The sequence below is a fragment of the Neovison vison genome, chromosome 4 (assembly GCF_020171115.1).
Source record: "Neovison vison isolate M4711 chromosome 4, ASM_NN_V1, whole genome shotgun sequence".
Classification (NCBI taxonomy): Eukaryota; Metazoa; Chordata; class Mammalia; order Carnivora; family Mustelidae; genus Neogale; species Neogale vison.
Genome location: NC_058094.1, coordinates 212892642 through 212919098, shown reverse-complemented (window position 1 = coordinate 212919098; position 26457 = coordinate 212892642). Strand labels below are relative to the sequence as shown.

The 26457-nt window shown below is 37.5% G+C and overlaps 1 protein-coding gene across 1 annotated transcript in view; it reads right to left on the bottom strand.

Moving 5' to 3' along the window:
* Nucleotides 1–22794: 22794 nt before the first annotated feature.
* The window catches only part of LRGUK (leucine rich repeats and guanylate kinase domain containing), a 105701-nt gene continuing 102038 nt past the window's right edge, over nucleotides 22795–26457 (bottom strand). The window contains exon 20 of the mRNA XM_044246592.1: nucleotides 22795–23277. Within this exon, the coding sequence (XP_044102527.1) occupies nucleotides 23147–23277 (131 nt within the window). The 3' untranslated portion in view covers nucleotides 22795–23146. The remainder of the gene's footprint in view (nucleotides 23278–26457) is intronic.

The window sequence follows — 26457 nt, the reverse complement described above, 5'->3', positions numbered from 1 at the left end:
CCACACTTGACTCTGGTCCCTGAAGGTGGATTTCTCCTTCCTGGGTAGCTATAGGAATTTTAGATCTTTTCTGAGAGCCATTGGACTTCATTCGGTCCCCCTCTATTGAGGAAACCGGAATACATTTCCTACTTTCCCAAAGTTCCTCATCATTTCTGCCAGGAGGACCTGTGATCTCTAATTGAAAAGCCCAGGAAGGCATGAAGAAGCAGACCCCACAACTAGCTGCCACTGAGAGTCACACACTTTCCACCCAGGATCAGATCTTAGTTGTGTGAAAGAAACAGCAAAATGGAGTCGGTATCGCCAAGAGAGCGATTTAAGATGGAGCCATTAAGGAAGCAGAGCTTCTGCACATCCCCACTTGAAAGATAAACTTTAAAATATAGGTCGCTGCCAAACCACAAGCACCCCGGAGCACCAGCAATGCTGCCGTGTGTCAAGAAAGGAACTTTTTTTCTTCTACTTAGAAACCGACTCTTTGCTTAGTGGTAGCTCTTAGCAACCAACAACGTGCAGATAAGAATAGCTTCAGCTTGTCAACACCAATCACAGTTCTTGACAAAAAATTTACGTGGCTTTACTGGGAGTCTCCTCTTTGCCTTTATAAGCCCGCCTCTTCTCTCCCTGCTTCTGAAACAAAGTTTTGATTCCTGCTCTTCTGTGTCTCCCAAAGTGCAATTCTTGGGCCCCAGATGAAAGCCTTTCTTTGGTTTGCCTCCCAGTCTTGCTGCATTTCTTGTTCAACAGCAGTCAGCTGGGTAATATGACAAGATCAGGATATTTCTTAATGAAAACATATGTTCCAAATCTCCCAGTCATCCTTAAGTAGCCAAAATGCAATCACCACAGATAATTTATGGAAGCCATTGCAGAACTCAGCATGCTTAGTGCCTTGTGTTTGACAACCTCCCACCAGAAGTGAATGGAAATATATTTCAAATCAAAGACTCACACACTCTGCATGTTGAGTTCATTTCACACAACTGAGGCATAAATTCCACAAAAACACTTTGTTGTGGCAGACCGCAGGCGATCAAAGGCTGGCCAAGTATGCATTATGTGCCTCTGAGCGTCTACCATCTCCAGGCCCCAGAATGCCTGTGGGGGATGTGGCTAGTGTGGCCCACCAGCCACCCGTCTGCTCGCAGAAATATATGATGATAAATGAAATTTTAGAAGACATGATCAATGATAAGTTGACAGTGGGCTATAAAGAACTAAGACTTTTTACTGTTTTTTTTTAAGTGCATTTTCTAATTGTTGAATACCACAGTTCACAAATGCAGTGCTAAACTCCTAAGGTAAGAAAAACCTTGGTACTAATTGTAAGGTGTTTCCAGTCTACTGCAGTAGTCCTACTTAACTGGTGATCCTCATCCCATCACCCAAAGACAGGTACTGCAAAATACTGCTGTATTTCTTTCCAGTTTTCTCAATGCCTGCATATCATACACCAAAATTAGGATCATAGTGCACATTCAGTTCTGTGTTCCATGTTACTTACTTAATACTGTTTTGTATGTGTTTTTTATAATCTTTGAAAACATGAGTTTTAATGACATCATGACATTCTTTTGTGGATGTCCCATAACTATTTCAACAAATTCATTATTGTTGAACATTTCACATTTATGTTTCCAAAGTTACTTATCAATAGTGACTGCACGAACATCCTTGTATATAAATCTGCCTGCATTGATCAGAATTCTTTCTTAGAATGCATGCCTCGAAGCAGATTTATGGGTCCACAGCCTGTGAACAGCTTTAGATTCTTAAAGATATATGGCCAAATTTTTGTGGATCTATAATTCACATAATTCATTAGGCAAGTATTTTATAAAAACAAGCTACTGTGTGCCAGGTATGGTGGCCCAGGACAAAGAATATATTAGTGAGCAAAATCAACAGGGTCTCTCTCCTTAGAGAATTTGTAATCCACTGAAACAGAATTTAGATATAACTTTAGAAGTGAAAACAAGAATCTTCGTAGATTTAATGTTATAGTTCATGCAGAATTAAGAGCCTTGGGGAAAGAAAAACTAGAAACAAAACAAAAATTTTGACTCTCGGAATGCCATTTAGGCAAATAATTCTAACAAATGTTGTTAAAATTTTCTGAGCATTATAGCAACTGTCAAGTTGCCCATAAATGATGCAATTACCCATAAATTGTGTTCAGTCAGTTAAGATTATAGAGGAATATTAGAAACTGGTTTGATTCCAAATGCTACTCAGTGGGAACAATAAAAATTATTTTACTTCCCCAATTTAAAAATGAAAATGGATAACTCACATGTCAAGTGAGTTGTCTATTTTTCAAAAAGTTCTCTAGGAAAAACTGCCTCGAATGGTAGGAATGGGAAAATTTAAGAGGCAGAGTCTACCAGGAATTTCTGTCTGATGTGATGGGTTGAGATGATATGGATAGATCCACCTCTTGTTCCAAACCCATAGAGATATTGGGGGTAAGAGTAATAAGGAAGGGAGGGAGGAAAAAGGAAAGGAGAAAAAGCAGGGTGCAAACGAGAACATATTAGTAATATATACAACTAACAATGGATTAATATCCAGCATTTATAAAGAACTCTTAAAATCAGTACAGAAAAGACAACTGAAAAGAAGACCAGATGACATGAACAGTATTTCACAGAATAAAATCACCCAGTGGCCCCTAGACATGAAAGGATGGGCAATCTCACACCTAATAGGGTAATGCATCCTACAAGTGGAGTGACAGATCAGGTTACCTTCATCAGATGGACACTGAAAAGTTAGAAAACAGCAAGTGTGGACAAGGAGTATCAGCAGGAGCTGAAAATCAGTATAGTCGACTTGGAAGATAATTTGGCATTATCTTTTGAAAACATGTCTATACTAAGACCAGAAATCACTCCTGGCTGTACCTATAGAGAAACAGAATGCCTTTTCTTGCCTTTACTGTTCTTTTTCTTTCTTTTGTTTGGCTTTCTAAATCATATATTAATTGGATTTTTAAGAACTTGCCCCAATTACAAGCAAGTGGATTTATTATTTAGGTAAAATTAGTGGCCCAAGCAAAATCTTTATTTAGCAGAACTCATGGTTAAAGCAAGAATTTTGCCACAATTTACAAGTACTGCAATTTCAGGAAATATTAGTGATTTTATTTATTTATTTGAGGGGGAGAGAGAGAGATAATGAGCAGGGGGAGGAGAAGAGGGAGAGGGACAAGCAGACTCTGTGCTGAGCCTGGAGCCCAATGCAGGGCTCGATCCCATGACGCTGAGATCATGATATGAGTGGAAACCAAGAGCCAGATGCTCAACCAACTGAGCCCCCAGGTGCCCCTCAGAAAATATTAGATTCGATCTCTGCACCTAATCTCAGAGATCCAGTAAATATAAAACTTAATAATATTAAGTTAATATTATTAAAAAATAAATAATATTAATATAAAAACTTAATAAATATTCCACAGTGGCAATTGAGGATATTTTTGACTTTGCATTTGGTAGGAATTACTGTTCCTTATAGGAGTTAGAGAATTAGAGGTATGCATTAGGATAATAGAATTTTCAAGAGAACCTTATAAACTAGGGTGGAATTAGACTTGGGGCTTTAGTGTCTAGGATTCTAATTTAACATGCTGTGGAGTTCACCTAATCAAATTGCTGAACTAATCTCTCATGCCAACAACTGCTGGGGTTCATAGAAAACTGGGAGCTTTTCACATATTAATAAATAAGAGAAAATATAGAACCGCAAACCTTTCTCCTCCTTAAATGCAAGCAAGTGGTACGTGACCTTAGCTGGGCCACTGTGATCTGATGGAGGCATTCTAATTAGTGGATCAAATTGCTCTCATTTTTCATAGTTCTTGTTCACAAGACTTGCTGCATATGCTTTTTGAAAAGGCAGTGCACTATACCATAGATTCTGTGTGGTGCTAGACTGATTATTATACTGAGGAGTTGTTCTTTATGTGTCAATTTCATCATCTTTGTAAACAACTTCATTATCAACACAGTTTGGGATTGGAATGCTTTCATTAATCAGATCCTTTAGGTTTTTATGCATAACCACTTTTCAGAAAAGTCTGAAAACAAAGCCATACAGTTCCTATGCATTTGGAGATCAAAGCAGCATATATTCAACTATGCAGTGTCTCACCAACACTGTTATGAGAAATGTTCAAGGTGTTTAATGGGGTTTGGGAGAAGAGGATATCGACAGTTTGATTCATGTCAGGCCAGGGACTGTTATCCTACTGAATATGCCAACTGTCGAGGAGGAAGAATTTCCTCTGCCCTTCAAGGTTCTTCCAGCTTGACTAAGAATCAGATTGACATGAGACAGGTTAATAGGAGAAAATCATATTTAATTTCATTTTTTTTCTTTTTTAAAGATTTTATTTATTTGTTTGAGAGACAGTGAGAGCGAGCATGAAAGAGGAGAAGGTCAGAAGGAGAAGCAGACTCCCCGTGGAGCTGGGAACTCGATGAGGGACTCGATCCCGGTACTCTGGGATCATGACCTGAGCCAAAGGCAGTCACCCAACCAACTGAGCCACCCAGGCACCCCAGAATTAATTTCTTAAGTATAGGGTATCCACACAGACATGAGATTCCAAAGGCAGTAAGGCAGAATGAGGTATATAGATAACCCTAAACTAAGGAGAAGGGTTACAGATTTGGGAATTTAAAGGCAAGGAATGCAATACATATATAGGAAGATGAAAGAATAAGTGTTTGGTAAACACAGGTTTGCTGGGCCACTCATACACAATTAGACTTAGAGGACTTCGACCACACTGGTCTTGTTATGTTCCTCCCTGTCTGCCACACCTAGTTCATATCATAATATACTTCTCCATGGTTATGTCTCTCTTCCTGGAGCAGATCCTTTATCTGAATGATCTTTAGGCAGTTGAAGGAAAGGTAAAGAGTTTTTCCTGAATAGGCTGGGCTTTAATTGCTTTTAATTAAAAAATACTCTTCATGCCAAAGTGGCCCATCTTAGGGTAGCCTTCCCTTGGCCCCAACAGGAGCCAGGTTATTCTCTGGGTGGTCTCACACCACCCTACTTTTTCCCCACCAGGGATTCTGCTTGGCCCTTGCACTTATGAGAAAGGGTCCTGACCACAAAATTGTTGCTATTCACTGGCTTCCTGTCATGCCCTGGTTTTCATTCCCCCACCCCTATTCTCTTGTAGTCTTTGGTTTGTTTTACTGAGATAAATATATGATGTGTATATATAAATATTTATAAATTTAAAAATATGTATGTACAGAGATATGTACTGCTTTAGTTTTTCTGGATCTGTTTTTATTATTTTATTTTCTATTTATATTCTTATCCTATTTTACAACTTATTTAATCTTTGGATACTTTGTCTTTTTTTTTTTAAGATTTTATTTATTTATTTGAGAGAGCATGAGAGAGAGAGAGAGCATGAAAGAGGAGAAGGTCAGAGGGAGAAGCAGACTCCCCAAGGAGCTGGGAGCCCAATGTGGGACTCGATCCTGGAAGTCTGGGATCATGACCTGAGCCGAAGGCAGTCGCTCAACCAGCTGAGTTACCCAGGCACCCTGGATACTTTGTCTTTTAAGATTTATCACTAAATGTCTAAATATAACACTTTAAAAACACTTATTTTGAAATTTTACTTAAAAAGTTCTTTTATGGGTGCCTGGGTAGCTCAGTCAGTTAAATCTTGGTTTCAGCTCAGGTCACTATCTCAGGGTCATGAGACTGAACCCTGCATCACGCTCTGCACTAAGTGCAGAGTCTACTCAAGATTCTTTCCCTCTCCCCTTCCCTCCTCTTCTGCCCCTCCTCTCACTGGCAAATGCATGCAAGCTCTCTCTAAAATAAATAAATAAAATATTTAAAATAAAATATTTAAACATTGTTCTTTTACTATCTCAAATGTTTTTCACCTAACGAGTCCAATATGGTAATTTGTGCACTATGATATTTCTTATTTACTCTTTGTTTTCTATTTGAGTTTTTATTTATTCTTGATGTCCTGGTTTTGAAATTCTTGTTCTTAAATTTGTAAGTATCTCACTGATTCAATTCCATATCTTTCTATATTTAAATTATCTTATTATTCACATTGTATGAATAGAAATGGAAAAATTGACCCCACATGATCTACATGTAGAGTGATTACATAAATTAGTATCTACACTAGGATGCTTTTGAAAATCAAAGTGTGCCCATTAATAATTTTGATGAGACAAGAGGCACAAAGTGGGACAAACCCAAGCTACCCAGGACACTAGATCACTTAACCCATAGGACCAAGTTTTAGGTCTTTCCTTAACTCAACACTCCCAGGCACCATGAAACAGAGTAGTAGTTCTGGTTTTCCATAATAGATCCTTCATATCTTCCAAAACTGTCTTGCTAAAAATACTTATAAAAGTAAAAATAGTTGTGTTTATAGAGCATTTACCATTTGACAGACACTTTATGTGGGCAATTCTGGAGGGAACACTGCAAACTTTCCCTGAGGGTAGATATAGCCTCTTTCCAAATTGAAATGGTATAGCTATTCAATCTGCCCTTTCCACGCAAGGTGGGTTTTTTGTGTGCTCAAACACAGTAGTCCCTGATGTCCTTGCTGACAATGTGCTACCACGTTGTGTGCTACCACACCAGAGCGAAAGGTCAGAGGAAGGATCTCCTGGCAACGATTTCTCAATAGTCCTGGCTGATTTGGCAAAGCAAAACAAAACCATAACCATAACCGCAACAATAGGGAAATGGTATTGGAGGGGACCTGGGCTGGCTGTACACTTGCTTTCTACCTTCCTCTGAACACATATTCCTATGTTTATTTGTGGTTTAACTCCCTCCCTTGTTGAAAGAAGGAGTTTCCTGGTATATGCAATTCCTTCATTATAAGGAACCTGGAAAAGATGGATAACATAAGCTGTAGCCCTAGTAGGCCTTCTTCATAAAATGGGAGAGCCATATATCTGCTGAACACCTTCTCTGGAAGAATCCTAACTGGACAGCTGCAGCCCTCTTAGACTGCCAGAAGTGTAGAGGGATTCATTTTATCTCCCCAGTAGACCTTGGCTGAGGAAAAGCTGTTCTCTTACATAATTATCACTACCATATTTTATTAAATCTAAGATATTATAAATTGTAATGTATAGCATCATTTTACATTCCACCAAGAAAGAAAAATAATGCTGCCAATTCGACTATGGCATGCCATCAATTTTAAAATGTGCCTTGATTTAAAGATCTTAAAATGCAAAAAAAGTGCCTCCTAAAATCAATATTTTTTTCCTTCAATTTTCCACCACCTGATTATTCATTTCCTTGTAAGACCCACCACAGGGGATTGGGGACGTGAGGCTGGAGACCTGCAGGCTATGGCACAATACATCCCTTCACCCTGCCCCCACACCACTCCCAGTTCTGTGAAGTGACATCTCCATCGGTCCCTCCAGGACTGAGCCTAGCAGTTGAAGAAACAGATTGTTGAGTAAATTGCCTAAGGTCAGAATGTCTTCACGGGTGGATTCTACCAAACATTTAAAGAAGAGTTGGTAACTTTTCTTCTCAAATTATTCCAAAAAAATAGAAAAGGAAAGAAAGCTTCCAAATTCATTCAATGAGGCAGCATTACCCTGATACCAAAACCAGACAAAGACTATATAAAAAAAAGAACACTTCGGGCTGATATCTCTGAGGAACATAGATACGAAAATCCTCAACAAAATATTAGCAAACTCAATCCAACAATACATAAAAAAAAATAATTCACCACAATCAAGTGGGATTTATTCCAGGGTTGCAATGGGGGTTTGATATTTGCAAATCAATCAGCACAATACACCACATTAATAAGAAAAAGGATAAAAACCATATGATCATCTCGGTAGATGCAGAGAATACACTTGACAAGTTACAACATCATTCATTAAAAAAAAAACTCAACAAAGTAACATAATAAAGGCTACATATGAAAAACCCACAGCTAGCATCATTACATGGTAAAAAGATGAAAGCTTTTCTCCTAATGTCAGGAACAAGACAAGGATATCCACTCTTACCACTTTTATTCAGCATTGTACTGGAAGTTTAATTCAGCATAATACTGGAAGTCCTACTCACAGCAATTAGACAACAAAAAGAGATAGAAGTCATCTAAATTGGTAACGAAGAAGTAAACCTTTCACTACTTGGAGATGACGTGATACTATATATAGAAAATGCTAAGAACTTTACCAAGAAGCCACTAGAACCAAAAAATGAATTCAATGAAGCAGGATACCAAATTAATATACTTAAATCTATTGCATTTCTATATATAAATAATATAATTATTTATATTATAATAATATAATATAATTATATAATGAAACAGCAAAAATTAAGAAAATAATCCCAATTACAATTGAACCAAAAGTAATAAAATACCTAAGAATAAACAAGGAAGTAACAGACCTGTACTCCAAAAACTAGAAAACATCGATGAAGGGCACCTGGGTGGCTCAGATGGTTAAGCATCTGCCTTCAGCTCAGGCGTCTCAGGTCATGGGATTGAGACCTACATCAGGCTCCCAGCTCAGTGGGGAGTCTCCTTCTCCCTACCCCCCTGCTTCTTCCCCTGCTTGTGGGCTCCCTCCTCTCTCTCTAAATGTATAAATAAAATCCTTACAAAATTGATTAAAGAAATTGAAGATGACACAGACAAATGGATATCCCACCTTCATGATTTATAAGAATTAATGTTGTTAAAATGTCCATACTACCCAAAGCAATATACGGATTTAATGCAATCTCTACCAAAATACAAATAACATTTTTTCACAGAGCTAGAACAAATAATAGTAAAACTTGTTTGGAAACACAAAAGACACCAAATAGTCAAAGCGATCTTGAGAAAGGAAAACAAAGCAGGAGGTATCATAATCCCAAATTTCAAGATATCCTACAATCCTACAATTTTGATTACTACAGAGTAATCAAAAACAGTATGGTACTAGCACAAAAATAGACATATAGATCAATGGAAGAGAATAGTCTACAAATAAACCCACAGTTTATGGTCAATTAATCTACAACCATGGAGGCAAGAATAAGCAAAAGGGGAAAAGATAGTCTCTTTAATAAATGGTGTTGAGAAAAGTGGACAGCTACATGCAAAAGAATGAAACTAGACCACTTTCTTACACCACACACAAAAATAAACTCAAAATGGATTAAGGAGGGCACATGGGTGGCTCAGTAACCTGAGCATCTGCCTTCAGCTCAGTTCATGATCCCAGGGTCCTGGGACCTAGTCTCACATCTGGCTCCCTGCTCAGCAGGGAGTCTGCTTCTCCCTCTCCCTGCTTGTACTCTCTTTCTCTCAAATAAATAATAAATAAAGTCTTCTAAAAATGGATTAAAGATCTAAACATGAGACCTGAAACCATAAAACTTCTAGAAGAAAACGTTGGCAGGGATCTCTTTGACTTTAGTCAGAGAAACGTTTTTTTCAAATGTCTCCTTTGGCAAGGGAAACAAAAGCAAAATTAAACTATTGAGGTTACACCAAAATAAAAAGATTTTGCACAGTGAAGGAAACCATTAAAAATATAAAAAGGAAACCTTTTACTGAATGGAAGAAGATATTTGCAATGATATATCTGATAAGGGGTAAATAACCAAAATATATCAAGAATTTATACAACTCAACACCAAAAAGATAATCTGCTTAAAAATAGGTAAAAGACCTGAATAGATATTTTTCCAAAGAAGACATATGGATGGCCAACAGACACATGAAAAGATGCTCAACATCACTAATCATTAGGGAAATGCAAATCAAAATTGCAACGAGATGCCACTTTACACCTGCCAGAAAGGCTAGAATCAAAAAGATGAGAAATAATTGTTGGTGAGGATATGGAGAAAAAAGAACCCTGGCATACAGTTTGTAAGAATGCAAATTGGTGTGTGGAAAACAATATGGAGGTTCCTCAGAAAGTTAAAAATACAATCCCCATATGATCTAGTAATTCTGCTACTGGGTATTTACTCAAAGAAAATGAAAACACTAAGTCAAAAAGATACATGCAACATGTTTACTGCAGCATTATTTACAACAGCCAAGATATGGAAGCAGTCCAAGTGTCCACAGTAGATGAATGGATAAAGAAAATGTGGTATATATACACAATGGAGTATTACTCAGTCATAAAGAAGAATGAGGTCTTACAATAACATGGGTGGATCTAGAGGATATAATGCTAAGTGAAATAAGTTAGTCGGAGAAAGACAAATACCATATGATTTCCCTCATGCAGAATTTAAGAAACAAAATAAAAAAGAAGAAAAGAGACAAAAAAAGAGACAAAAAAAAAAAAAAACCCCAAACAACCCAGACTCAAATACAAAGATCAAACTGGTGGTTGCTGGAGGGGAGCTGGATGAGGGGATGGTGAAATAGACAAAGGAGATTAAAAGTACACTTATCATGATGAGCACTGAGAAATGTATAGAATTGGTGAATGATTCTATTGAACACCTGAAACTAATATAACCTATATTTTAATTATAATTCAGTAAAAATATTGCATAAGGTCAGACTCTGAGCAAATGGCTGAATCAGAGTTTGAACTCAGGAAATCTGATCATAGTCTCACCCCCTCCTACTATTTAGACAGAGCCTCTAAAAAAATTGCCTTTGTTTGAGGGAAAGAGTGGTATGCAGGGACTGTGATTTTGTATTATATGGTCGATGCTGGAGAACATTACAAGAAATGGCTACATCAAACTCAAAACTATTTAATGCCTATAAGGTAAAGAGGATGTGATCCACATTTATATGGTGCCCCCTTTGGGACAACTAGGAACGAGAGTTCTCTGAAGTCTCACTCTGCAGAAAAGCTATAGTGTTCCTGGGTAACCACTGACTTCATCTTAAGGTAACTGTGAATCTTGAAATTGTAGAACTAATCATGCTTCCTTCTCTCCAGTGACTAACCAGGAAGCCTACTTTTGTGACCCACCTCTAAGAATCAGGCTTGCACCTGATATATTAACCAGTCTTTTCTCTCTTTGCCCTAATATCCTTACTTGTCCATGCTCTGTCCAATTGAACTGCATGTACCACAATTTCATGTCCTCAAACCATTTTTGGAATACAGAGGTATGGCATATATCTAGAAAAGTTAATGTTTCTAGAAATTTAAATGCAGGTGTCCAGGTTAATATGGTGGCATGTAAGCAGCTACCTATCCTAACTTTCCATTCAATGAATTCTGAAGATGCCCCCCGCCATAAAATCCAAACAAACCAACAATAACAAAAGTAACTGGCACCAGGAATAAAATCTAAAGGTCAGACCATATGCCCAAGCCCTGTTCTTACCCACTGAACACAGCATCCTAGGGAGAGCAGAAAGAAAAGAACAGAGAATATACCCTGGGAATAGAATAAATGTTAGAAAAATGTTAACAAGTTCAGTCACCTGTCACCTCCTATTTCTTCTACTGGAATACAGAAATCAAGCAGATTCTTCCTTAGTATGCAGAACTATTTCTGAAATACTCTCCTTCCCTCACTTTCCCTTTGCACCTTTATAAAGATTAAGACTGTGACAATGAGGAAATCCTCACATACAGTCACTGGTAGTAACTACTAAAACTACTGAAAAATCCAGAGAGAAGTAAACACTTAATATAAGGCCAAAGCAGCTCTTGAAGATTTATTTGGCAAAAAGAGAAGTAACGTTCTATAAACTGAGTCCTAATTAAATTTGTAATTATGAATATGGGAAAGGATGGGGGAGGGGAATAAAAACATTTTAAACTCCAGGATACACATCAGAGTATGGAAAAAATATATTTTCCAAATCACTGTAAATGAAAAGAGCAAAATGTGTGGGAAAAGACAAAAGCCAATAAATGAAACAGCAAAAAAAAAAAAAGTCTCAAACTCACCATAAAACATAAAACAAAGTGACATGACTGAATTAATCTGTATTAAAAAGAAAAAAATGATTTTGCTTCATAACTGAAGTAAAAGGCAGAGACTCTGAATGAGTTAAAGAACATGCAACTGTATGTTTCTTGTAACAGTGAGACCAAAATCAAATTATATAGAAAAAACAAGAATAAAATGTATCAGGCAAATAAAAATAGGAGATGGCACTGATATTATCAAAGAAAAGTACATAGCAAAAAGGATTCAATGAAACAAAAACATTCTTGCATATTGAAACAAGCCAAAATCTGGGGAGCCTGGGTGGCTCAGTGGGTTAAAGCCTCTGCCTTCAGCTCAGGTCATGATCTCAGGGTGCTGGGATCGAGTCCCACTTTAGGCTCAGCAGGGAGCCTGCTTCCCCCTCTCTCTCTGCCTGCCTCTCTGCCTACTTGTGATCTCTGTCTGTCAAATAAGTAAATTAAATCTTAAAAAAACAAAGCGAAAATCCCTAATTATATAGTAGTTTTGAGTATTTACAAGTTGATTAGCATAACCTCAAAATTTATGTAGCAATAACTATTTAGTATATAAGAAGAGACAGAAACACAACTACAGTGACATATTAAAATACCAATGTCATCCATGACAGAACAAGTTAAAAAGAGGATATATCTATATAGTTTAAATAATGTAATTAGTAAAATTGAATTAGTAAATGTAGCAAAATTTTATGCCACAGACTTTCTTTTTGATTCCATTGAATTTTTTAAAATTAAGTTCATGCCAGGGCATAAAGAACATGAATAAAATTTACAAAATATAATGACATAAAACATATTTTCACTTCTTCATTATAATTCATTGAAACTAGAACGTATAAGGAAAAAACCTCTCAAAATAACTGTCAGGCCAATAAAACCCCAAAATGTGATGAGAAACCCTTTAGAACTGTCCTGTTCCATATAAGAACCATGAGATACATGTGGTTATTTGCATCTAAGTTAATTAAAGTAAAATTAAATATTCAGTTCCTTAATCACACTAACCACATTTCAGTCTTTAACCATATCTTAGCCACACCACAGCCGCAGGAAGCTTGTGGCTGCCGTACCGGACAACGCAGATATTTCTATGCATTTCCATTATTGTAGAAAGCTCCAATGAACAATGTGACTTTTAGAAAATAGAACTTATGATAATAAATGGGGACCAAATAGTTAATGCCCAGTAGATACACATTCACAAGAATGCTAAGAGAAAACACTAACATTCCAGGATAAAAATGTAACAGAGACATAAACTAATAATTCATTAGAAGGAAATGTTAATCAAAACTAAGTCTATGAAAAATATTAGACATATCATTTTGCAACTATCAAATTAATAGTGAGAAAAATTATAACATACTTTATACTAATTAGAGTGTGGTGAGTCACTAATAAACCGAGGAAGGTAAATAATAAAAACTTTTGACAAAATCATTCTAGAAAGCCCCACTCATTAGTCATTCTAGAACGCCCCAGTCTAGGAGTTCCGACACCTGTCTATACACTCTGGGGACTTTCAAGAATACACTGTCTGAGCCTCCATAGCCACAGATCCTTATTTAACTGCCCTCAGATGCAGCCTGGACATGGGTGTTTCCAAGGTTATGGAGAGTCTGATGTGCAGACCAGATTGAGAACCATGACTCTAGAGTTACAGAGATAGAAGTTCGGGGTCTGGGGTACAAAACAAACCTCATTTGAGTGTGGGGCTTTAAGAGCAGGGGCACTTCTGCCTACTGTTTGTCTCCCCTTATAGAGCTGTACCAGGTACCACTGAGTTCCCAATGTACCCATGTGGTGGGAACTCATCAGGGAAAGAAGACTGTGGAGGTCAAGGCAGAGAGGCTGAGACGGGCCTCTTGTCCCAGAATGACACAAGGGAGAAGTTGGTTTATCACGTACTTTCATGAAAAGAACCAAAGTTACATTAAAAAGAGGGTAGGCATACCCAGAGCGGCCAGAATGATGCGGATGCAGCCGCAGAGGACACCATATTCATGGGCCCTGGAGAGGAGGCAAGACCCAAGGCTCCATGTTAACGCAGACACAGATGCATACCCCCCACCCCCACCCCCACCCCCATGTCTCGAAACTCTGTAAACCTCTGGAAGTTGGATGCAATCCCAGGTGAAAAAGCAGGCGAGCAAGGATAGAATTGAGACTGTCCTGAATTGACTGAGAATAAGATAAAATTTCTTTCACTTTGGATTTGAGCTTGAAATTAAAGAGTTTATGGTCTGCGGTATTCTTACTCACTACACATTCATTATCTAGTGTATTCATCACAAGAATTCCAAACAGGCACGCTTGTTGTAATCCTGGTTTTATAGGTGGTAATGCTTTGATTCAGAGAGAAAATAATTTACATTTCTAACACTTTTCACTTTATATACTTTGATGTTATTTGACTCAATTCATAAGGGCTCATGACTGTTATGTCTTAGTAATGAGATGCACCTGGTTTAATGTAAAGGGTGTTTTATGTATCATTTAATGATTTTTGTCCTGATTTCTTACCTTGATTATAATATTATATATTCAACTTGCATTTTTTATTTGTGTGATGTTACTTTTGATGTTTCTATAAGCATTTCTTTTATGTACCACTAATTCTTTTTAGTCAGCAGGTAATCCAGGAAGGGAAGGAGGGAAGGAAGGAGGGGAAGGAACAGAAATTCAATCACTGTGAGTGACATCTCAGTATAAGTGAGGAGAAAAGGAAAACTTAGAAGAGAGAGTAAATTGTTTTTTTTTTTTTTAAGATTTTATTATTTATTTATTTGACAGACAGAGATCACAAGTAGGCAGAGAGGCAGGCAGAGAGAGAGAGAGGAGGAAGCAGGCTCCCTGCTGAGCAGAGAGCCCGACGCGGGACTCGATCCCGGGACCCCGAGATCATGACCTGAGCCAAAGGCAGCGGCTTAACCCACTGAGCCACCCAGGCGCCCAGTAAATTGTTTGATTATGATGAATTTGATTAAATAAATACATACCTCAATTTTTTGTGCCCTATAAAGAAAACCCCTTCTTTTCTATACTTATTCATGGTAAAATTCACAGTGAACCAGGAATTAAATGAAACATTGTTTTCTAAAAAGGTTTATCTGCCAAAAATCTATAGCAAATCTCACATTTATGAGTGAAGCATTAGACATATATTTATTTTTTAAATCACAAGTGAGATTAGAATACCCACTATAATATCTTCTATTCACCACTGTATTGGAGGTCTCTTCAGCATAGTTTTTTTGGAAAAAAAAAATAAAAAGAGAAAAATAATAAGAATAGAAAGGGAAAAAATGACATTTTAAAAATATTACCTGGATGGAAATTCTGAAATAATCTATGAGTATATTATCAGAATAAGTATCCATGATTTCTATATTTCAGTCACAGAAAATATAATCAAAGAATATTCTACTTATAATAAACAAAAAGCGCACCTAAGAATAAATCTCAATCATGCTAATGATACCTATGTTCTTTATGGAGAAAATTAGACAAGTTAAAGAAATTAAAGAAATCCTACACAAATGGAGCATGTTTCTAGACAGAGATATCCAATATCATAAAGAAGACAAGCCTCCTCAAAGTTATGAATTCAGTGTAATTCTAATCAACTCCAAACAAGGGCATTTGTAGGGCTTGAAAAACAAATTCTAAAATTATTTAGAAAAGCAAACTGTAAAGAACAGCCAAGATAATTTTAAGGAATATGGAAGTACACAACTTGTCCTACTATGTTGTAAGTCTTATTACAAATATGCTATAAGTAAAGGCCATATGGTCAATGTAGCTCTCGTTATGTACAATTATGTGCATCTGGCTTTAAGCAGTAGGTACAATGGAGAGCAGACTTTAGATTGGGAATGGAGATACCTGGATTCAAATCCTGGAAGTCCTGATAATTTGTAAAGCAACAAAAATTATTTCTTTTGTCTATCAAAACAAAAAACAAAAACAAATACATAGTAAATAAAATAGTGAGTTAGAGGAGAGAGTCTAAAAAGACACCCAAGCATTTATGAAAACAATTTGTGAAAGAAATGTTTTTATAGATTAGAGAGAAAACGGGAAGGGACAACTGGAAAAAAATTCAATCCTACTTCATGTCATACACAAAAATCCATTCCAGGAAAAGTATAGACCTAAACTGGAAAAGCAAAATTAAAAAATAAAAGAAATTTAGAAGAATATCTAGGAGATTTTATCCATGACTACGGGATAGAGAAGGAATTCATAAGACATAAAAATAAAAGGTACTAACTATAAATAAAAACACTGACAAATTTAGCCATATTAAAATCTTTTATTCACTCAAAGATATTCTTTTAAAAAGTGAAAAGACAAGATACATCCTTGGAAAAACACCTGTAATACACACAGTTAACAAAGAATTAATAACCGGGGTTCTGAAATAAATCCTGCAAATTGATAAGAAAAATATAGTAATCCAACGTAAAACTAGGCAAAATATATAAATAGGCAATTCACAGAAGAGGAGCTATAACTGGCCAATAAACTTACAAAAAATGTTCAACTTTACTAATAATTAGAGGAATTCAGATTAAATATAAAAATGAGTTTATATTAACAGCCATTGGAGTAGCAATTAAAGAGACTGTCAATCCCAAGATGCAGGAGAATGGGGACGTAGATGTTTGTGAAGGCATGTTAGAGTAACCAAAGTGGGAATATCTAGTAAAGTTAAAGATTAACATACTATAACACAGCAATTCAACTCCTAGACAAGAATGCTTTTTGTTGTTGTTGTTTGTTTTTTTAAGACAAGAATGTTTTTAGCTGAATCCTTTGTGATAGAAAAAAAAAAAGGAAACAAATTCAGCATTCATCAACAGGGAATTGTATAAACTGTGGTATAGCCTTACTGTGGGATATTACGACAGTGAAAAAAAAAAACTAAACTAAAACAACATGATCCACATGGATTAATTCCACACACATAATGTGGAGAACAAAGTAAAATGCTGAATATATACAGTATAACATGAAGTTTAAAATCATGGTGAACAAAAGCATATATTGTTCAGGATAAATACGTACATACAGAAGTCTTTACGAAGTTGAGGAAGGCCTCCTCTGATCCTAGATTTTTATCATGAGAAGGTGCTGGACTTTTTCAAATACTTTTTCTGCATCAATTGATATGATCATCAATTTTTCTTGTTTAGCCCATTATTAGAGTGGATTACATTGGCTGCTTTCAACTACTGAACCAACCTTGCCTTCCTGGGATAAACCCATTTGGTCATAGGGTGTAATTCTTTTTATGTATTGCTGAATTTTATTTGTTAATATTTTGTTAAGGATTTTCACATCTATTCATAAGTGATATTAGTTTGTAGTTTTCTCAGTATGGCCTGTCTGATTTGGTATCAGGGTAATATTAGCCTCATAAAATCAGCTGGAAACCTTCCTTCCTCTTCTCTTTTCTGGAGGAGACTGTATAAAATTGGTATGAATTCTTCTGTAAATCTTTGGTGGAATTCTTCAATGAAAGCTTCTGGGCTTGAAGGTTTCTTTTTCAAAATTCAACTATTAATTCAATTCAATTTAATTCTTCAGTTTCTTTAATATATTTTTGGGGTCATTCAATAGTGTGTGATCTGTGTTTTATTTCGAGGAATTAGTCCATTTCATTTAAGCTGTCAAATTTATGTCTGTAGAGTTGTTTGTAGTACTCTCTTACTGCACTTTGATGTCTATAGAGTCTGTAGTCTCATCCCCTTTCACTTCCAATATTGCTAATTTATGTCTTCTCTTTTTTCTTTGTCAGTTTTACAAGAGAGGGGTTGACAATTACTGATCTTTTCAAAGAGCCAACTTCTTGTTTTACTAATTTTTCTCTATTGTTTTTCTGTTTTCATTTTCAATGATCTCTGCTTTCATCTTCATTATTTCCTCCTGCTTACTTTTTTGTTTTTGTTTTTGTTTTTTCTCTTTTTCTAGATTCTTGAGGTATGAGCTTCTTGATTTAAAAATCCTCTGCTTTTCTAATGTATGCACTTAGTGCTCTATATATTTCCCTTTTCAGCACTGACTTGGTTGTATCCCACAAATTTTGATATGGTGTATTTCACTTTCATTTAGTTTAATGTATTTTTAAGTTTCCTTGAGAGTTTCTCATAGACACACAGGATATATAGAAGTATGTCATTTGTTTTCAGATGTTTGGAGATTTTTCTGTTATCTCCCTGTCACTCCAGTTTGATTCTTTTTTGGTCAAAGGACATGTTTTATGATTTTAATTCTTTAAATTTGTTAAAGTTTCTCTCATCATTATGCAATATACCTCTCTGTCTCTGGTAAAAATATTTGCACCAAAGCCTACTTTATCTGATACTAACCACCACCCCTGCTTCCTTTTGATTAATGTTTGCATGGTATATGCAAACACGTTTCTATCCTTTTACATTTGACCAGTATACCTTGTTAAATCTAAAGTGATTTTCTTGTAGATAGCATATAATTGGGTCACATTTTAAAATCAAATCTGCCAACCTCTGCCTTTAATTGGTGACCACTTATTCTAATGTTAATTGCTAATATATAAGGGCTTAAGGCTGCCTTTGGTTTTTTGTTTTGTTTTGTGTTTTGGTTCTCTGTTTTCTTTTTCCTGCCTTCTTGTGTGTCACTGAAAAGTTTTTAAAACTCCATTTTTGGGGTATCTGGATGACTCAGTGGGTTAAAGCCTCTGCCTTCGGCTCAGGTCATGATCCCAGGGTCCTGGGATAGGGCCCCGCATCGGGCTCTCTGCTCAGCAGGGGGCCTGCTTCTTCCTCTCTCTCTCTCTGCCTACTTGTGATCTCTGTCTATCAAATAAATAAATAAAATCTTTATTTTTAAAAAAACTCCATTTTTATTTATCTATAGTATTTCTTGGATGTATCTCACAAAGTAGCTTTGTTAGTGGTATTCTAGGTATTACATTATCCATAGGATTTATCACACAGTCTACCAGTGTTACTATTTTAACAATTCAACTTCAACAATTCAAAGATTACCTCCCTTTAAGTCCTTTCATTCCTGCTTATAATTGCCTTAAATTATACATAACCTCTACACATACCGAGAATCATATTAGATGCTATGATTTTTCCTCAGTCATGAAACCTAATTTACAAAACTCAAGATGAGGGTTATTGGGTGGCTCAGTGGGGTAAACCTCTGCCTTTGGCTCAGGTCATGATCCCAGGGTCCTGGCATCGAGGCCCGCATCTCTGCTCAGCAGGGAGCCTGCTTCCCCCCCTCTCTCTGCCTACTTGTGATCTCTGTCTGTCAAATAAATAAATAAAATCTTAAAAAAAAAAAAACTCAAGATGAGAAGGAACTTCTATGTATTAGTCTATATTTTTACTTTATTATTCCTTTCCCCTTCCTTTTGTTTCAAATTTCCTTTTTATCATTTTCATTCTGTTTCAAGAATTTTCTTTAGCCATTCATTTAGGATACAGGTCTGCTGGCAACATAGTCTCTTTGTTTTCCTTCCACCTGAGAATGTCTTGATTTCCCCTTCATTCCTGAAGGACATTTTCACTGAATACAGAATTCTAGATTGACAGGTTTTTTTCTTTTAGCACTAGAAAATGTTGGATCTACTTCCATGGTTTCTAGTGGTACCATGATTTCTGATAAGAAATCCACTATCATTTGATTTGTTATTTCCATATAATGACGATGTTTTCTCGCACATTGCTTTAGGATATTTTTCTTTGTCTTTAGTTTTCAAAAGTTTGATTACAATGTGTCTTGTTGCAAATTTATTTAACGTGTCTGGGTTTCGTCATCTTCTTGAATTGGTAGATTTTTGGCCTTTGCCAAATTTGGGGAATTTTCAGTCATTATTTGAATACTTTTTCAGCTGCATACTCTTTTTTGCTCTCCTGTACTGCCAATGACATAAACATTAGATCTTTTCCCACAGTCCTACATGTCCCTGGAGCTCATTTTGTCCTTCAGTCTATTTTTTTCTGTTTTTCAGATTGGGTAATTACAGGTGCTCTACAAGTTCAGACTTTTCCCCTACTCTGTCCTATCCATTTTACTACTGAGCCCCCCAGTTGGTTACTATATTGCTCAGGTATAAAATTTCCATTTGGTTCTTCTTTATATCTTCTATTTATTTGCTAAAATTTTCTTTTACTTTTTTTGTTTTTTTGTCTGTCTTTTACATATTTTTTCAATTGTGTTTATGATTGCTTCTTGAATCAGTTTTATGATAGCTGCTTTATAATCTGTCAGATCATTCCAGCATCTGTTTCACCTTGACATTGGCATATGCTGATTATCTTTTCTCATTCAAATTGAAGTTTTCCTGATTCTTGATGAGTTTTGTTTTTCTTTTTTTTAAAAAAAACTATTTCTTGGACATTTGGGAAAGTATATTGTGAAAGTCTGGGTCTTATTTAAATCTTCTTAGAGTACTTTCTTCAACACCATGCTAGTGGGGGAGGTACCACTGACCCATTCTTGCCTGGAGGTAGAAATCTAAACCCTTCACTCTCTACTCAGTCTCTCTTGACACTTACAGTAGGAAAAGGGGGAATGATGCCTTATTGATACTGGGTGGGGTAGAAGTTTAGGGTTCCTATTAGGCCTTCACTGATATATCTTGGCTCGGATGTTAATTATCCTTTGTCATTCAAGTTAAAGTTTTCCCGATTCTTGATGAATTTTTTTCTTTTTTTTTTTTTTTTTTGACTACATCTTGGACAGTTGGGGTAATATGTTATAAGAATATGGATCTTATTTGAATTTTCTGTTCTCCACATGGCCTCCACTGGCCTTGCAAGAAGATAGGTCAGTGGCGAAAGTCCTGGATCTCCACAACTATATGGTTTCACTTACTTGTGGAGCATAAGGAATAACCCGGAGGGCATGGGGAGATGGAGAGGAGTGAGTTGGGGAAATGGGAGGGGGAGACAAACCATGAGAGACTGTGAACTGTGAGAAATAGACTGAGGGTTTTGGAGGGGACAGGAGTGGGAGGTTGGGTGAGCCTGGTGGTGGGTATTAAGGAGGGCACGTATTGCATGGAGCACTGGGTATGGTGCATAAACAATGAATTTTGGAACACTGAAAAAAATTAAATTTAATTAAAAAAAAAAGAAGAAGAAGAAGAAGACTGCTTAGTAAGAGTAAAAAAAGACCTTCTCTGAAAAACAATCTGAGGGGTTTGAAGTGGCAGGGGGGGGGGGTGGGAGGTTGGAGTACCAGGTGGTGGGTATTACAGAGGGCACGGCTTGCATGGAGCACTGGGTGTGGTGAAAAAATAATGAATAATGCTTTTCTGAAAATAAATAAATTGGAAAAAAAAAAAAAGACCTTCTCTGACACCACCCTGATGGGAAGGGAAAGAAATGCCTCAATACTCTCAGGTAGGGAATGGAGGTCCAGGTTCCGATGTAGCCTTCAATGACACTGTGGGAGGGGGTTCTCATTAATATTGGGGAGTGTTGCAGGTCCTATTCCTCCACAAGAACTTCCCTGACACTATCCCAGCAGGGAGAAGGAGGAAACCTCATTTTAGCCAGAAAAGCCTTTGCTGACAGGGTAGGGGAAAAGGGTGACGTCACATTTTCAACCACAAAGACGTGAATGAAAAGTTTTCTGTCTTGCTAGGTTGCCCCTTTCTTAGTTCTTTAGATAGAAGAAACATGCTTTTGGCTGGAGATGTATGGTCTTTACTGTCAATGTTTTGGCATTACAGCTTATCTAGCACCCAGTTCGGGATATCTGAGCCAATAAAGAAACCCAGGGAACTCACTTCTGTGTTGCTTCTCAGCTCCCAAGGTCCCCAACTGGCTTGTCTTCTTCCTGCTACCTCTCCATCTTCTTATGTTTGTTTTAGATATAATTTCTAGGTTTTGACTGTACTTAGTGGAAGAAATAGGGAAGAGTGTATCTCCTCCATGTTGTCTGAAATTGGAACTCTTTATTTTTATATCTTCTGGTGTTTCTACAATATTTCAAAATAACTTTTTAAAAGATTAGATAATGCTAGAGAATATTAAAGTATCCCACCCTCTGCCTCCTCATTGCTGTAGAGAGGATTAACTCTCTTTCCCTGCTCAGCCTTGTCCCTTTTTTTCAGGTTCCTCCCTTCCATCCCCTTCCACTAGCCCTAAGAAAAGAACTTTAAGCAGCTTCTGTTGAGAATAGGGCTAAGTGGCAGACAGAAGCTAATATAGCAAATCAAGTTACATCCAAATTTGATCATGGGAAAAAAGGGCTATTAAAGGGGGTTTTAATATTTTTAAAAGGGAAATCATTAAAGGGTTTTACTATTTTAAATATTTTAATATTTAACAACTAGTACAGTACAATGTGGAGGCTCTTGCTCCCAAGAATCAGCAGGCAGAGAGGATTCAGAGAAGAGACCATCTACCAATCCAGAGAGATGTGTTTCAATATTTTAAGAACCAGGATAGTCTTACTGGTACATGTCAGCTGAATACCAGCCTTATCTATAACTACCCGATTTTTTTTTTTTTCTGCCAACAGTAGGTAGTGAAGCTATAAAGAGGAAGAAAGTTGTTTAGAAATATTTATAATGACAAGAAGTGCATAATCACAGTCAGGAAAGGGTGAAGTAAAAGAAATATCTGGTAATTCTTATTCCTTCATATTGCTAAAGCAACTCAAGAACCATGAAAAAATACATGAATTAATTCCTTTTGAGAGATGCCGTTGAGATCCTTTTGGTCACTAATTAAATGGAACTCTACAGTCCTTTCATAATCAGAAGAACAAAATATTTCAATCCCCTAGAGTATACACAGATGTTATAAATGGACGCATTAAAATTTCAAAAGCAGAATCCCAGTTGGATATATCCAAAAATCACTATGCACACAGCAATGCCGAGATCTTGGGAGGGTTTGCCATCTGATATTTCAGAGCAGGAAGCAGCTGGAAAAGTCATTAAGAGCTATGAGAAAAACTGAAATTACATTTCTAAAAGCTAAGAATAACTTACATTCTAAAAAGACACTACTTGAGAATCACAAAAGAAATTGATTGAGAGAATTAAGGCACATAGAACATTCTTTTGTAGGTAGGTAGTTGAGTGGGAAACAGGATCCATGACCAGGTCAGACAAAGGGATTGGACATTGATCAGAACAAGTTTTGTATGTTAAGACCAAATGTGACTCTGGTCTACTTGCGGCCCTGAGGGATTGGAGGGAGGGTGAGTTTGGTGTTGAAACCTGGGTGGCTGATGATCGAGACCGTGTGTCTTCTGTGTTGGACAGGCACTTTGTCCCATGGAAGTGAGTGTTTATATAGCTCTGTAAAACATTAAGGAAACAAAAGACAGTACATAGAGTTAACCTCTTGGTACACAATACATTTTTTTGTTTACAAAGAAAATAAACATTGCACGATTGTAAGCGCCAGAATATTGTTTACACTTAATTCATAACAAACTGAAGGGAACAAAAGACACCCAAACAAGAAAAAACAGGGGATGAGTTTCAAAATACATCATGTGCAGGTTTGGATGAGCCTTAGGTTGTGTGAATTTGTCCAGTGATCAGAAGTTGCAACCCCAAGTAGTTCCCATGCTACTTTTCTATCCTGCTCATACCCTCTGTAATGAAGCCTGACATCATATTCTTTTACAATCATACCTAACCAGACTGAACACACACACACACACACACACATCCTAAAGTCTTCCCAAGAAAAGCGTTATCCACTGTGCTCTAAGGTTGGTTTGTGCACCAAAGATGGAGACACCAAGGATGGACCATGGAGCTAGGTTCTATTGGGGACTGTGGGTAGCAAGATGAGTCTGAAAGATAGAGACTGAAGGTAGAGCATGGTGGCCGCAGAGGAAGCTGAATTCTCACTGGGGAAAAGCACTGTAGCAGGGACTGAGAAAGTAAGGCAGAAGATTCTACAGAGAATGAGAAAAATGGAGTGACCTATATGGTAAGATTAGGAAGACTCCGTCTATTGCACAGACAGAAGCAATCTGAATCACTGAAAGGAAAATGGACCTTGTTAAGGTATATTTCGAGCAAGAAGGGCACATTTCGTGAGATGATTTTAACAGAGAAAAAAGAGAGAAAGAGAGAAGAAAAGGAAGAGCTCCTCCTTGTTTGCTGCTGCGGCTTCTATCCCCCCCGACCCCCGCCCCTCACCTTGGAGAAGTTTTCCAAACTGGAAGGGGTAACAAAAATGTCTTAAAAGAAGGAAGGCGCTGCAGAAGAAAGAAGAGAGTGGGAGAGTGGGCCTCCTTTCTAAATCAGTTCACACACCCAGGTAAGTTGAATCCCAGCCTGCTGGGGTAAACTACAGCAGTGCTTTCAGAATTTGGTCTTGTAGAGCTCACTGACAGTAAGAAAAGACAAATAACACTGCTCTTTTTAACATGGGAACAAAGGTTTACAAACCAGTGCACTTGACCTCAAACCTTAGCAAATTCAAGTTTGTGAAAGAAATGGTTTGCGCATTTATAAAACACCAGAGTGAGTGATAAATGTTGGAAGGAGTTTGCAAATTATGTCAAATTGATTATTTTCAATTAACTCAATTTCCCTTTTACTTGGGCAGAGGTCAACAAATGTATAGCCCATAGGTGAAATCTGGTCTGTAGTGTGTTTCAGTAAATAAAGTTACTGGAATCCAGCCTAGGAGCATCAATTTACATATTGCCTATGGCTGCTTTCAGACCACAATGGGAGGGCTGAGTCATCGCAGAAGGGTCTAGCCCTTTACAGAAAACTTGCTGACCTCTGAGTTAGAAAGCACCACTGTTACAGTCTTGTCTTAATTTCCACATGTATCAGAGTTTCTCATATAAAAAGATGCTAGAGAGATGTGAGTAGGAATCACAAGGCAAGTAGACTCTCCCTGGAACTGAGTCTCCGAAGACTTGTCACGGGACAGTACTGTCGCCCAAGTCCTGGGTCCTACTGTTGGCGGAGACTATGAGAAAGACTTGGGTAGCATACTTGCTGCAGAAACTTATAAAACTGTGAATATGGAGGATGAAATAAAACCCAAAATGATCAAATTAAACTAGAATGTGGTGCTGAAACCAAAATAACAAAAAGAAGAAAAAAAAATTTGCCTTCACGTAAGAAGAAAATTAAGTACGTATGTGTTAGATGACGGAAACCTGGTCTGGCAGTTCATGTGCCAAAGACAGGAGAGCTTGACTGACTCGGAGCCAGTCGTGTGACTTACCGCGAAGAAAACCGCCCCTGAGAGACACCGGCAAGATGGCAGACAGGGAAGCTCCAGGCCCTGCCCCCCTGTGCAAACACTGAACAGTGAGACTAACCGAAACAACCTTGTAGGAGCTCTGGAAATCAGTGAAAGAGCCCTAGCGACCAAGCGAATGCCCAAACAAGAAAAAGCCACATTAAAAACAGTAGGAAATGTCAAGGTTTTTTCCCACTCATTTTTGCCAACCAGAGAGAGTCTGAATCCACTGTGCTAACGTGCGTGGGGGCTGCCTGAGCGGTCTGTGTCCCCTAGCTCGGCTTTCAGAGGGCCACAAGTGGCACAGCTCGGGGCCCATACAGCTGAGCACCCAGAGCTCCGTATGCCTAGGGCGAGACACGGCTAATTGTAGAGGACAAAAGAACATCATCTTCATAAGGCCCCAAGAAGCAGCTGGGGTAAGACTGTTAAGGAAACGGAAGATTTTTGTTGTTGTTGTTTGTTAATGGCTGTGTATGTTAGGAAACTGGAAAAAAGCATCCATGCAGGTCCAGGAAAAGTACATGTCCAGAAAATAACTGGAAAGACCTTAAGCCTTCATACTTTACTGGTCCTGGGCTCTGGACAAGCCCCGCACCCGGGGCAGCCTGCACGCTTGGAGAGGTGGCTGCTTTTTCAAATGCTCAGTTTTCAACAAAACACCACATGGCACATAAAGAAACCAGAAAACATGACCCATTCAAAGCAATGAAGTAAATCTCCAGAAACCATCCCTGCAGAAAACTACCACTATCTTTGGCTTCTGTGTATACAAATTTATAATCATCATACCTAGTAGGTATCTAGTACCTGACTTCTTTCTTACACCACACCGCATCCTGTATGCTCTAGATGATACCATATGACACTAGAATATGCATATACATACATATTATATATGAGTAATATATGGTGTACAGGATGTTGCTCTATTATTGTAGGACAGGTAACAGGCTCAAGGCTCAGACATCATCTGATTTGCCCAAAACTATGCAGTCAGACAATGGCAGAAATGGAGCTAGAACCAGGCCTTTGCATTTTGAGTCCAATGTTCTTTTCACGGGTCACAGCCCCACTTCCGTTCTGGCCGGACTGTTTGGAACGCAGTTCGTGCCTCTAAGCATCCCATTGAAGGAAGGGTAAAAGAAGACAGAACATAAGATAGGAAAGGTCTGGAAACACTGTCCTATGGGACACCAGACCATGATGGGCCTTGGTGACACATTTGGTCCAGGGCTCCTGGAGTTTTGTCCTTA